The sequence below is a fragment of the Stegostoma tigrinum genome, chromosome 16, assembly GCF_030684315.1.
Source record: "Stegostoma tigrinum isolate sSteTig4 chromosome 16, sSteTig4.hap1, whole genome shotgun sequence".
Taxonomy (NCBI): Eukaryota; Metazoa; Chordata; class Chondrichthyes; order Orectolobiformes; family Stegostomatidae; genus Stegostoma; species Stegostoma tigrinum.
Genome location: NC_081369.1, coordinates 19,518,056 through 19,532,154, shown reverse-complemented (window position 1 = coordinate 19,532,154; position 14,099 = coordinate 19,518,056). Strand labels below are relative to the sequence as shown.

At 39.7% G+C, this 14,099-nt stretch overlaps 1 protein-coding gene across 1 annotated transcript in view; it reads right to left on the bottom strand.

The window, feature by feature from the left end:
* The window catches only part of LOC125459938 (dynein axonemal heavy chain 5-like), a 259,757-nt gene that overhangs the window by 183,576 nt on the left and 62,082 nt on the right, over positions 1–14,099 (bottom strand). Inside the window, exons 11-16 of the mRNA XM_059651530.1 lie at positions 13,043–13,258; positions 12,591–12,698; positions 8,086–8,171; positions 7,279–7,600; positions 2,217–2,423; positions 435–606 (exon numbers count right to left, since the gene is read on the bottom strand). Coding sequence (XP_059507513.1) covers positions 435–606; positions 2,217–2,423; positions 7,279–7,600; positions 8,086–8,171; positions 12,591–12,698; positions 13,043–13,258 — 1,111 coding nt within the window. The remainder of the gene's footprint in view (positions 1–434; positions 607–2,216; positions 2,424–7,278; positions 7,601–8,085; positions 8,172–12,590; positions 12,699–13,042; positions 13,259–14,099) is intronic.

Here is a 14,099-nt window from a genome sequence, read left to right as displayed (position 1 = left end):
TGCATCCCAAAACCAGTCCAACCTGTCTCTGCCTCCCTAACCGGTTCTTCCTCTCACCCATCCCTTCCTCCCACCCCAAGCCGCACCCCCATCTACCTACTAACCTCATCCCACCTCCTTGACCTGTCCGTCTTCCCTGGACTGACCTATCCCCTCCCTACCTCCCCACCTACACTCTCTCCGCCTATCTTCTTTACTCTCCATCTTCGGTCCGCCTCCCCCTCTCTCCCTATTTATTCTAGCTCCCTCTCCCCATCCCCCTCTCTGATGAAGGGTCTAGGCCCGAAACGTCAGCTTTTGTGCTCCTGAGATGCTGCTTGGCCTGCTGTGTTCATCCAGCCTCACATTTTATTATCTTGGAATTCTCCAGCATCTGCAGTTCCCATTATCTCTGATACTATGACACACATACTGTTTGGAATAAAATTAATTACCTAATTTTGAATATACGTTATCCACAAACAAATCATTGTTTAATGATGTCCAATTAAGTGTTACAAGTCCTGGCTGAAAGGCTTCATCAATCTTGTGCACATGAGGTGCAATAAGGATCTCACAGATCGGCTTAATTCTTCCACGTAATCTGGAATTCTCTTCTAGCAATAGCTGGGAATAATCACAAAAACTATTAGGTTGCTTAACTCACTATTTAATTTTAGCAAAAAAAAAGTCACTTGGTTTATAATTTCTTGATAATAATCAGCTAAGCTTTTTGAGGGACATTACTGTCAAAACTATCCATTATAAGTAATTGAGGCAATAAAAAATAAACAGCAGTAATTTCACGAACAGGTTTGGCTAATGTAATTAAACAGAAAGATTAAGATGGAACTGTTTTGAAGAGTTAGACAAGGCAAAATCATAATGTAGAAATCACTCCTGTGTGTCTCTATACCTGCTTGATCTATTTTTGTGCTTGTGCGAAACTTCAGTGCTGAAACATAGAATATGGTGTTTTTGTTATACAGTGTCAGCATTGTTGTATCCTAACAGGGTCCAGCAATGATGATTAAGACTAAATGGAATTCGGATAAAAGGTAATCATGTGCTAATTAAGGAATAATTGGATGGGCAGGTGACTGGATATTATATGTATCTATAATATACACACACAAACATATATATACATATACACATACATACACACACATATATATGTATGGAGGAACAAGTAATCAGGGTTGTCTGTTCAGTGTGAGTGGAAATAAAGCAAAACTATGCCTAGATAAATATGTGCCTAGGGGCCAAATGCTGGCAAGTTGGACTAGTTCAGTTTAGAATGGCTGATTGGCATGGATGAGTTGGACCGAAGTGTCTGTTTCCATGCTGTATGACTCTGTGACTCTATAACCAGTATTTAACCACTGGTAATTTAACATGCATTGGGTATGGTATACCTCAATACAGATTAAAAGTTCCTCAAGTTTATCCAAATAACGTACCTAACACCAACTTCAAAAGTCAACAGTTCTACACATCTCATATTGTTATTTCAAAGTTAAGAGTATTTTATGGATTTCACTCGAGTTCAATTTGTTAACAAGAATGCTGCAAAACAAGATATCAAAATGGGGCCATCAATTTGAACCTTAACCTCAAGCCTTAAAATTGGCTTACTTCATAGTGTGTAACATCACTCTTTTGTGCTATTTGAGGTTTTCTTTGAACCACAATTTACATATTTAGGAGTCATGGTGGCAGGATAATAGATCAGCAATTTACAACTGAGATGAGTAGAAATTTCTTTAATCAAAGAGTTGTGAATCTTTGGAATTCTCTACCCTAGGCAACTGTGGCTGCTTTGGTTGTTGAGTATATTCAAGACAAAGATCAATACGGTTTTGGAAACAAAGATTACAAATGGGTAGTAAATGATTGTGCAAGTTGTTGCAGCCGAGGTAAACAATCAGCCACATTCTTGTTGACGAGAGGCCGAATAACCTCCTCCCAGTTGTCTTTCCTTTGTTTCAACAAAATGAATTAAATCGGCACTTGGATTAATTTGAACAAAGCAAATTCAGAGCTGAACTTTCCCATGCATTAAATTTTCTTTAAGCATTGTAAAAGAGATGATATGCTTCTGCTGGAAAGTTTTAGACAATCAGTTTGTACAACATTGCTCATCTGTACACATAGTTGCATCTTGTGGAGTGTAAAGAGAATGCATAATCCTTCACCTATTATCATTATTCCACTTCATCTGTAGTCATTAATACCTGCAGTTTATGGTACATGTTTTTCAAAGAATGCCGTTTGTGTAGAAGTGCTTTTGCAGTCTGGGGGATCTCGAAATCCATTCGACCCATGCATTCTGCCTCTCTTATCAGGACTGTAAGATAAGGGTCAAAGTTCACCAACATTTCTCCAGTGTCTGGATGCTTCACCAGTAATGATGCCTGGAGACCAAACTGAACCATTTCCATCTGAAATAGGATTGCATCAAATAAAAATAGAGGAGAAAGCAATACTATATAAAATTTCAATAATAGCTGAAGTGTTTAATCACAAAAAACTGCATCTAGGTGCTAAGAAATCCCACGGCCTAATAGCACTGACAAAAGTCTAACGTACAATGCATTTCATTCAGACACCAGATATCACTGCACTTTGCATTGTGTCAGGGAAGGCTCACCTATCCACAATGTAAAGCCTGATAAATGCAGAAAGATACCAGACCGGCATTTCATAAAATTCGAAAATAAAACTTGTTTTTTCTCCTCAACTTACACACAATTCCACCAATTGATCTATCTCAATGTTCCAGAGGATTTTTTAATAGAAATAATGGAAGGCAGATTTGTTACCATACTCAGTAATTTTCCCTGAGATTAAAATTGTGATGCTAACAAAGCCAATAAAATATCCGGCACTTTTATGAGTATGGAAAAAGGTTGGGCTGGACACATATTTAGCATGTTAACAAACAACATTAATTAATTGAATATAGAAGATTCAATCTTAAAAGAAGATGCAGAGGTGATCTGATTGAAATGTTGAAGACCATAAATAGACTGAATAGGGTAAATAGATTCAGTGGATGATATTTTCCCCACCCTTGAATGACATGGGGCATAGAAAGAAGGCTGGCAAAATTGCAATCCCATGAACAGCTTCCTGACACCAAGAATAAAAAGTTCAATTTTCCAACAAAATGACGAGTGAGTGGTAAAAGGCTGATTTCAATGCATTAATATTCATTAGGATTTCATTGTTACCTAAAATTCAACTTATTAAGATGCAGTTTTCCCATTCTCCCACCCATTGGATAGAAATTGACAGTGACAATTCCCAGAAAGTCAGAGCAGTTACCTGGTGACTCCAAATCAATGCTTGCTTTTCCAGAACTGTATCTTGGACGTCTGGCACCAAATCTCATGGTCAGCTACTGCCCACACTTTTCACGGACATTGTCATCTAATACCTACCAGCATCATGGCATCATCATAGCATATCTCAGGGCTAGTCACTCAATGGCTTAGCGCCCACTGAGCTTGTGTCTCCTTCAATGCACATGTCCCAGCCGCGCTTTGCCTTTTTGTACCTACTCCCTCAGCAAGCTCACAGTACCTCTGTCTTGCTGCACTGCTTAAGGCAGAACAAAGCCTGGCAGGTTGGCATAGTTTAATCATTTATGGGATGTGGGCATTGCTAGCTGGGCCAGCCTTTATCATCCATTCCTAGTTCCTTTGAGAAGGTGGTGATGAGCTACCTTCTTCAACCACTGCAGTCTGTTTGCTGCAGGTCCAAAAAATGCTGTTGGGGAGGGAATTATATTTTCTCTTTATTTCTTTATTTATTCATGGAATGAGGGCATCACTGGTCAGGCAGCATTTATTTCCCATCCTTAATTGTCCAGAGGGCAGTTCAGAGTAAACCACATTGCTGTGAATTTGAAGTCACTTGTAGGCCAGATTAGATAACGATGGTAGTTTCCTTCCCTAGAGGACATCAGTGAACCTTATGGGCTTTTCCGATAATCAACAATGAATTCACGGTCATTATTAGACTATTAATTCCAGAATTCTTTAATTGAATTCAGATTCTACCCAGAATTAGAAGCCAGGTCCCTAAAACATTATTTGTGTCTCTGGATTAACAGTCCAGTGATAATACCATTAGGCCGTCGTCCACATTGACAGGCTTAGTCCAGTACAGTAGCTGTGTAAGAACAGCTTGGCTAGAGGCACGACAGGTTCTCAAGTACAAATCTTCAGGATTACGTAATAAACACACTGCCTGTGCTTCAATCGAATTAAGAGGAAGGTGATGGCCCAATGATACTATTGTTTGACTCTTAATCCAGAGACCCAGATGATGTCCTAGGGACCCTGGCTCAAATCCTAGATGGTACAATTTGAATTCAATTCAAATCCAGAATTAACGGTCTCATATTGACCTGAAACCTATATCAATTGCCAGAAGAAACCCACCTGATTCACTATTGTTCTTAAGGCAAGTCACTACATGTGAATCCAGATCCACAGCAATACGATTGACTCTTAACTGCCCTCTGGGATGGGTAATAAATGCTGGCCTAGCCAGTGATACCCTCATCCTGTGAATGAATCAAAAAAAGGCCATGTCTCAATGTCTAAGCGGAAAGGTCCTCAGTCAAGTCAGGGGGTGCTCAGACAGAGACTGTATAGTGCGGTGTGGGCAAGACTAAACTGAGGGCTGGGACTGAGGGTGCAATGATGAGAACGGATGTAATTCCAGATTCTTTGTGGGAATATGGCAAGGATCAGTACTGATGGGCTCGACAGATAATGCCAAGAAGAAAGACACATGGAGGTTTGGGGAACCCCTTGATTACCAAGCTGATTGTGAGTCTCACTCTGCTAAGCAGGAACTACGTGGCCTTTCATATTCCAGTGACTGCAAGCTATGACCACACACTGAGTGGATCCATTTGTGTGCAACATGAGAGACTTCAACGGGCATGTATATTGAGCAGGCACTTACACAGTACAAGATGAATTCATCTGTAATCAATGCATCATGCATATGAAATGCATATAGTGTGCAACTGTGTTGGGTGCAAATGCTGGTCACAAGCAATTTTCACCAGATTGAAGACAGTCAGCTGTGTGAAGCTGAAGTAATTAAAGTTTGCTTTAAAAGTTGTACCTGAGGGCTACAAAGCACAAAGATAAGGCAAGACGTCATAAGCTGCACAGGAGCATGGAACTGATTCCCTCTCATAACATATTCACAAATATCTGCTAACATTCTTACATGAAACAAAATTTTTCTTGATAACTTGGCTCAGAGGACAAGGTCTCAGTACTCATGTGGCACATTGTACTGTTTCTTTGTGACATGACTAGTGCTACAGTCATTGGAATAAGGTTCTACATTAAAGCTCCAAACAGAGGTATCCTATGGCCCTCCTTGTCGGTGTGTTCCATGTCCATCTGTCATTTAAGTGATGAGAATGTTGACTGCCCACAATAGTAGGGACGTTTTCTTATGACCCAAGCAGTGGAAAGGCTCATTGCAACATAGGTTCATTGCAAACATGACTGATCCAGCCACAGCAGAGGTTATCATTGAGGTCGTTGTGATGCAACAATAAAATAGAAGAGTACCAACTGCTCCTGAAAGCCCAGAACCGGCAGCAACCTCTAGCAGCTGTTGAATAGTATCCACGTGATGGGATCACAAGGGAAGGTCCCTTCAGCATGCACAAGGAGCACAAGGTGAGACAAATGTCCACGATGCCAGATGATCGAGAAGAGTGGAGTGCAGTGTCGCTGCAGACGGAGAATGTCCCAGACACTGTCATAGAACTACACCAGCTGCTGAAGTGAAAATGTGACATGGAAGACTAGGTAGCTATTCTATTCCAGAAGTCATCAAGGGGACAGGTGGAAGTATGCAACAGAATAATTCCAAAGAGCCATCGGGAATTGTGTGAGCTCTCAATCCTCAATGAACAAATGGAATAATGTTAATATAAATGCAACTGTGCCAGATCACACTAACTCATCTCATTTCCCCGTGACAAGATGAGAGTCACGGCCCATAAAGTAGGCTTTGGCCTGTAAGAGTGATAGCTGTCTTCCAAGGAGGAGGTTAAAGACATTGAGCAGGAGGAACATCACCTTCTACATGACATAGCGCAGCTTCAGATGTTACAAGCCAGACAGGACTTAACTGAAACTGGTTCCAGTAGATGTGAGCTAAGTGCAGTGATCATTCATTGATTGTGAATTTGTTGATGCTATAAAAGGCAAGCAGTCTGTTTCTGTTTCAAGAGGAAATTAAGACTTCAGTTAGTTTTTTTTAAATCCAGTTTGCCAAAGCTGAATAAAGTCAATGCTTCAGAACATTTGAAGGCTTTCTTGTATGTGATGGTCCCACATTGAACAATGATAAGATGTTAGACATTGGAATAGGGTTGTACTGACTTTGACAGGATTGTAAAATGAGATTAAGTCAAGGACAGATAAGCTATATGGCTTGGTATACAAATAGTGATAGATATAAGCATACGCAGTTGTTCATGCAATCAAGTGTCAACGATGCCATCTGTGCCCTGAGAAATGTTGATTTGTGGTTGCTGTACATGCACAGTAAAGGTCAACTCCAGACTACACTGCTTGATTGTGTGCACAGCTGGGTTCGAAGACTGTAGCAGCGTCAGGGATGACATGGCAGTAGCAAGAACTTCTATGAGTAGGAGAACAGGATGAACAAAGCACTTTGGAGAGGAGTTGTTTAGTCAATGAGATGACAGTATGAGATAAGTTGATTGGCCTTGCAGGAGAAAACTCCACATGAAACTCGTCTAAAATGACAGCTGATTCCAGGTCTGAATCAGCCAAGAAAAACAATTTCCTTTACTTGGGGAGTCAACAACAAGTGGACATGAAGTTAAAACCATAGCTAAGCTGTTTTGTAGAAAAATATAGAAGCACTTTCTCATACAAAGGGCAGTAAGAATGTGGAACTCTTTCCCCAGAAAGGCTTTGTGTCAAAGGACAATTAGACTTTTAAAGGTAAAGAAATCTAGAGGGTTAAGATTAAGTAATAAAATGAGTGAGGTACAGGTGAGTCATTATGGCTCAAAGGACTTAAAAGACTTATTTCTGTTTCCGTGTTCTGATTACAACTTAATACTTTTCAAGGAACCCAAAGTTGTTTAAAACTCCTATGTCAGAATGGCAATTATTCAACATGTAAGACCAAATACAAATACTCTATATGTAAATGTGAACATCATACACAGGACCAAAGGGATTACATTCAGCATATGTTACATGATATATATGTTACCTGTTGCATCCATGCTCTATGATAAAGTACTTCATACTCCATCAAAACGCTGGCTAATTTGTTATATCTGTGGATAATTCTCTTTGCATCATCAGTCTGGAGGACACCAGTCCTCTGCTCAAACAGCAACATGGGCTCCTGAATACGTCTGAAGAGCTGCCGAGCCCAAATTATTTTTCCAGCTATTGGAGGAAAGTCATGTGGCATTGGAGGATCAGCCTTCTGTTTTGTGTAAATTAGGGATACAAGATCAATATCTTTACGATAACTATGCAGAAGTTTTTGAAATTGCTTATCAATTCCCAGATATGGTATTCCAAGCCTGAAAGACACAAATGATGATCACGTGTTTGAATAGAATGCATCACTTCATCAGTCATTACTGAACAAGTTCAATCACAATAGTCTTTTCTTTGAGCTAGCTGTGGCTTATCATCGCTGCAGGCTCTGAATACAATGTGCAAAGGGTTTTGTCCAAGAAAATACTAAGAAGTATAGGTGATGGCAGTGCACATCAATCAATCTGTCAAGGACAGAATTTTGTAGTTCAGCAACAAAGACAACAGATAGTTTTGTTACTCCACCTTGAGCTTAGTACAACGCTGCATCTAAATCTGTGATAGTGAACTTCTTCATACTATGCATCATCAGGCTAGAAAGTGCTAAAAGAAAATCCCCACAGTACTGGCCAATTGGGAAGCATTTATTGAGGAAAATGTGAAGTTTACAGCACTTCTAACAGAAACATAGAAGGATACAGATTCTTCAAAGACACCAGTATATATGCAGCGACACATTCAGACTTACTTCTCAAACTTCACCAAAAGTGACAAGGCCTTCTGAGTGCTTGATATACTGTCAAGAGTGGTATCCAGGAGCTGTTTTATTTCAGTCTGTCAAATTATATATAAGAATGTTGTTATAATCTGTACACTTTTCTACTTTGTACATTTAATATATTTCTTCTGTACGTCCATGCAAGATACAACAAACAACCACATCATCTACTAGACCATGCGTGATGGTCACTGAATATGGGGACTGACCACAAGGGATTTTTGATCAAATCCTGCACATGCTGAAATTAGCTAGATGTTAAGCAAATAATTTACACTATGGACTGTAAGATAATTCTTAAGATAAATGCTTTTAGAGGATTCTCTATTGCTGCTACAAATGTTGGTAAAAGTAGATGGCACTGACATTACTGTTAAACTTGTCTCATGCCAATTCACTGGAACTTGACTTTAACAACTACTCAACTGAAATATGTGAAAATTTCTTCTTTTTAGATATGGGATACTGATCTGCTGATAGCATTAGCACCTATCTAGGTGAGTGGTCAGAGAAGCAAAACAAGAAAATGATCTTGATTAAGAACCCAAAACGTAACATGGACATTGTAAATAATCACACATCAGTACACATACTAGGCAATTACAGTTTGATTTTCTCTGCATGAGGCCTGAAGGAGGGGGTGGTTAGGATTGGATTGACTTGGTTACATGTGGAGGCTAAAGCTCTGAAAAATAGCAACACATGGGAAACCCAAGAAGTTCCCATTCTCTTCTACATCTAACAGACACACAGAGAGTGGGAAATTTCCTTGAAGGAGCTCAGTCAGATATTTAAATGTCATATAGCAATTAAGTGGCATATAAACCTTTTATTCTAGATTTAATTGTCAAGGCACAGATTTCCTGATCTTCACAAATCTCCCTAAGGTTGGTAACACAGGAGTACACTGGAATGTCATTGAATATCAACCTGGCATGCTACTGTGTAAAATGGCCTCCAGGTGTTGACAGCAAGTCAGGGCATCAGCAGGGGAGCTTGAGGGGTAGAAAGGACACTCCCTGGAGGAAGGTGTGTTATCTCTGTGAGAAAGAGGCCTCGTGGAGAAAGGGAGAGACCTACAAGGGATTTCCTCACCCAGATGTGTGCTACAATTTTAATTCCATGTTTTCGTAATTTGTTGCTTGAGGGATAATGAATCTTTACTTCATAACCGTTGTGTATTTATCAGCTTTAATCTAACATTAGACTGGAAAGTTCTTGAACAGAAAATACCAATGAAAAAGGCTTGTACTCGGGGCAAATTGGGAGAGTACAATTTTCTAGATATACAGAACATGAGCAATGTGTTTGAAGTCATTTGACTTTGATTGCCCATTAGTTACCTTACTGTAAACTCAGATGCTGTCGGCTTTCATTGCGGAATGGGAGAGGTTTATGAGGAGCAGGAGAAATGGCAGAGAGACCAGAAGCAGCAATAACCGCCTGCCTTTTCAGCAGCCACATGCCACTCCAGAGGACTGACAGCAAGGGCACAGAGCTGTAGTTGGAATGAAGAAATACCCAGAAAACTTGTAAACAAGTGTTGAGAGGATCAGCTGCATCAACATATTTAAGCAACAGTTGCTTCAGGAGAATCAGGCTCTCACATCAACATGTGTTGGATATTTTTAGCCTCTTGACAGAAGACCTCCTTCTAAGAGGATTGAGTGGGCATACAAAGCACTGCCTTTCAAAGTTACCATAGCCCTAAAAGTCTTCACTTCCAACTCCTTTCACGAGTTAACTGGGAATATCCATTGGCCATAATCTGTAGCCTAAAGATCTACTTCCTAATTCACAGACACCAGGGACAGATAATTATGGGGTAATGTGCTTGCCCCTTCTCCTACAGAAGAAAACTCAGCAGTTAGCCAATTGGTCATTCACCCACAAAACACTGCCAGTAGACTGAACAAGCAAATCCAACCTTCTCGAGATGCCTTTTAATGATCTCTGTTGACCCTTAATTATTCATTTACACATTGTGCGTGGGCTTCCAAATTCAGTGCCCACCCGTCCACCCTCTATTACGGGGGTGAACTCAGAGGCATGTCCAAAGTCTAGCCAGCTGATCTATACTACCTGCCGCAACCGCCAAAAACATACATTTATAACATCCAGACCCATGAATGCCACTCTGCGTAATGCATACACTCTAACACTAATACTGGCAGTCAGGCACAAAAAGCTCTTGCCTTTCTGCAGTAGGATTCAGTGGTTCATTGTCTGCACTCATGTGCAATCAATGTATTTTGATAATCCAACAAGATTCATCAAATGAAAGGGATTCCATTCCCTCAACACGCATATCATTTGTAACTGCTATAAGTTTATTACTTATACATGTGGAAGATCTCATGACTATTATAACCTACACTAGTCTAGTCTACCACAGATATTTATGCCTCAATATAATCAGAGCAGGTGACTTCTTAAAAATATCCCTACCCTCCAAGAATGTGGCTGACTAAACCTGAAGGACACTTGTCAATAAGTGATTTTGATTTGATTTATTATTGTACCTCGATACAGTAAAAGTATTGTTTGGCATGTTAACCATTCAAATCATACCTTACATAAGTAAAGTATATCAGGGTAATGGCACAGAATGTAGAATATAGTGTTACAGCTACAGAGAAAGATCAACTCTAATATTTGGAATGAAACACACCATTAGAAGTCATTAACTTTCTGAAAATGTTAATCAAATGCCTTAAACATGTGGGGCATCCTTCAGCAAGCATAAGCCAGAATCTCCACATTGACAGTTGTCTGTTGTCCCTGGAACAAAATGCTGCTGCAGAGAGAAATGGAGTTTTAGCAGCACAAAGGTGCAAATCACTTGTCACCTTCTAACTAGGAGGAAGAGAAGCTGGAAGATGATGAGTATAATGTGACCAGGCCAGCTGCACCTGGCTGCCAGAGAGGCCAATGTTGGCCTGATACAGCCACAATTTAGTTAAGGAACAAGCCTAAAACCAAATGAAAATGTAAGCCCAAACACTATGAGATCCCAGATCCCAACATAAAGCCCACATTCCCACAGTTGTGAATCAGTGTAAATAAGTGTAAATCCATTTTCAGTCAGAGTGGCAAGTGGATTATCTATCTCAGGACCTTGGCCCAAGATTCCTAGCATCACAGATTCTAACTTACAGCCAATTCAATTCTCTCCATGTGATATAAAGAGACAACTGGAGGCTCTAGATACTTCAAAGTCTATGGGCCCTGACAACATTCTAGCAATTGTACCAAAGACATTCAATGGCATTAACATTGATAAATCCCTACTATTAACATTCTGTGGCATACTGTTGACCAGGAACTGAACTGAACCAGCCATCATTAGTCTAGTTGGAATTCTCTGTAAAGTAATTCACCCCAAAGCCTGTAGACCATCTTGCAAGGCATAAGTCAGGAATGTGATGGAATAGTCTCCATTTGTATGGATGAGTGCATCTCCAAGAACACCCAAGACATTTGACACATTCAGGACAAAGCAGTCCACTTGGCTGGAATGCTACTCATAGCCTTAAATATTCATTTCCTGTATCACCAATGCACAGTGGTAGGAGTGTGTATAATCTAATACACAGCAACTCCACAGTAACTGCGGCTGCACCTTCCAAACTTGCAAATTCCACCACCTAGAACATTAAGGCTAGCAGATACACTCATCACGAACTTCTTGAATGTAATTCCTTTATTGACAACAAATGGAGGCCTAGCCAGCGACACCCACTCTTCATCGATGAGCTATAACCATTCACATGGTGTTTACTTTGACAAATAGGTCTAGCTTTTGTGCTCCTGAGATGCTGCTAGGCCTGCTGTGTTCATCCAGCCTCACATTTTATTATCTCCAAATAATGGTTTTCATTCGACCACAGAACTGCGACATATGATTGAAAGTTACATTTAGTAGTGAAACATGTTAATAGGAAAGCTGCTACACCAGCTGATTTGACCACTGACATAGATTGCAATAGTAAATTTTTCGTTTCTCAATTTTCTTCAGAGTGCAAAGAAACTTTCATAATAATGACACAAATCTTTCAGAGTCAAAATTCTTCCTCCATTAATGCTTTCCTAATTTGTGCACCAAATGCCAGGATGATACATTGATGAATAGATATTGAGTGAGATGCTTTCTACATTTTAGAATGGATTTTAAATTATTAATGTAATATTTTAGTTTTATTCACAGGTCACTCTTGTATCCTGTGAGAGTAGCACTGACAACTAGGATATTACGGATAGATGGTGCTATATACTTGTTCTTTCGAGACACATTTCACCTGGAAATGTTATGAATGTTCAAAACAACAATATTCATCCCAACAGTCTGCCCCAGATTCATTCAAAATCTGGTTTATAAAGTAAAAGGGGGTTATCTAATGCAGTTCTAAGACCACTTTCAAATAAAGCTAAAAACTACAAGACTTTTCCATTCAAATCTTTAAATGAATACAAACATGCAAGTCACTGATCTGAGTAGTAAAATGCATATAATCCACATCAAAAACAGTCTTTTTGAGGTCCAGGATATTATAATTTTGCTTTTTCATTCCAGACACAATAACCTGCAATACAAGAAAGACATAAAGTGAACTGGGCTATCAAAACAAACTCATTCAATTGGAATGTTAATCTCATGTACCAAGCTTACGCTGAAAATATCATTACAATGAGGTCCATAATATATTCCAGACTGTCCCTTATATTATTTCCAACATCCAAGGTACCCACAAAATGGTATTATAAATTCTCAAAACACAATTGTAGCGAACCTCTAATTCTTAGCTTCCTTCCAAGTACTTGCAATTGTAATGTGGCAATAAACAGAAATGATATTGGTGTGTAAACCCAGCCAAATTGAGACAAGATAAAAATTCTTTTGAGTTTGATGCATAGTTATAGTTCTGACCTGAAATTTGTATGCCAATTCTTCCGACCCTTCAATAGTGGATTCTTCCAGGCTGGAGTAAATATTAATAGTTTCAAGCATCTCAATAATCTTTTTAAGTCGTTTCTCAAATGTGTCAAACTTCCCAAAGGTATACATTTTGCTAAACTCAAACGGTTTTTCCTTTTGGTTCTCCTCCATCTTTTGCTTGGTCACATTATAACAAGCCTGATATTCCTAACATTGTAAGAGAAAGGACAAGCAGTTGTTATTGCCACACCAAGATTTACACAGTGGAATCCAAAAGTTACATCTAGAGTACTTAGTTGACAACCTGTGATGCATATTGATGTCCAGAACAATAAATTTGAATTTCATTCTGACTTCATAATTCATAGAATCCCTACAGTGTGGAAGCAGCCACCTGGTCCATCCAGTCAACACCGCCCCTCCAAAGAGCATGCCACCCAGACCCACCTCCCTAGCCTATCCCTGTAACACTGCATTTCCATGGCTAATCCACCCAGCCAGCACATCCCAGAACACAATTGGCAATTTAGCATGACCCATTCACTTAACCTGCACATCTTTGGACTGTGAGAGGAAACCAGAGCACCCAGAGGAAAACCCATGCAAACACTGGGAGAATGTGCAAACTCCACACAGACAGTGGCCAGAGGCTGGCATCAAAGCCAGGTTCCTGGTATATTAAGGCAGCAGCACTAACCTTGAATTTGAATTTGTCAGAATTATCAGCTTTGAGTTACATAAAAGCTGTTTGAAATAGATCATGGCGGACCAATTTTGCCAAACCAGAGGCTGCACACCAGTCTAACAGCAGTAATGGAAGATACTGAAAGAGGTATCTTCTTCAGAATGCATCATATTTGAAGCTGTAGATATGTAATGTCTATAAGGCTTCTCCTGTACTGGCTACATAGATGTGACCTTCAAGAACTTTACTGCAAGTTTAAAAATTCTTGCGATGTTTTAGGAGAAAGGAAGCCTGGCACCATTGTCAATCCTTAAAATAAAGCCTCTTTTTATGCTACAATCACAAAGGAACCATCCTGCAACT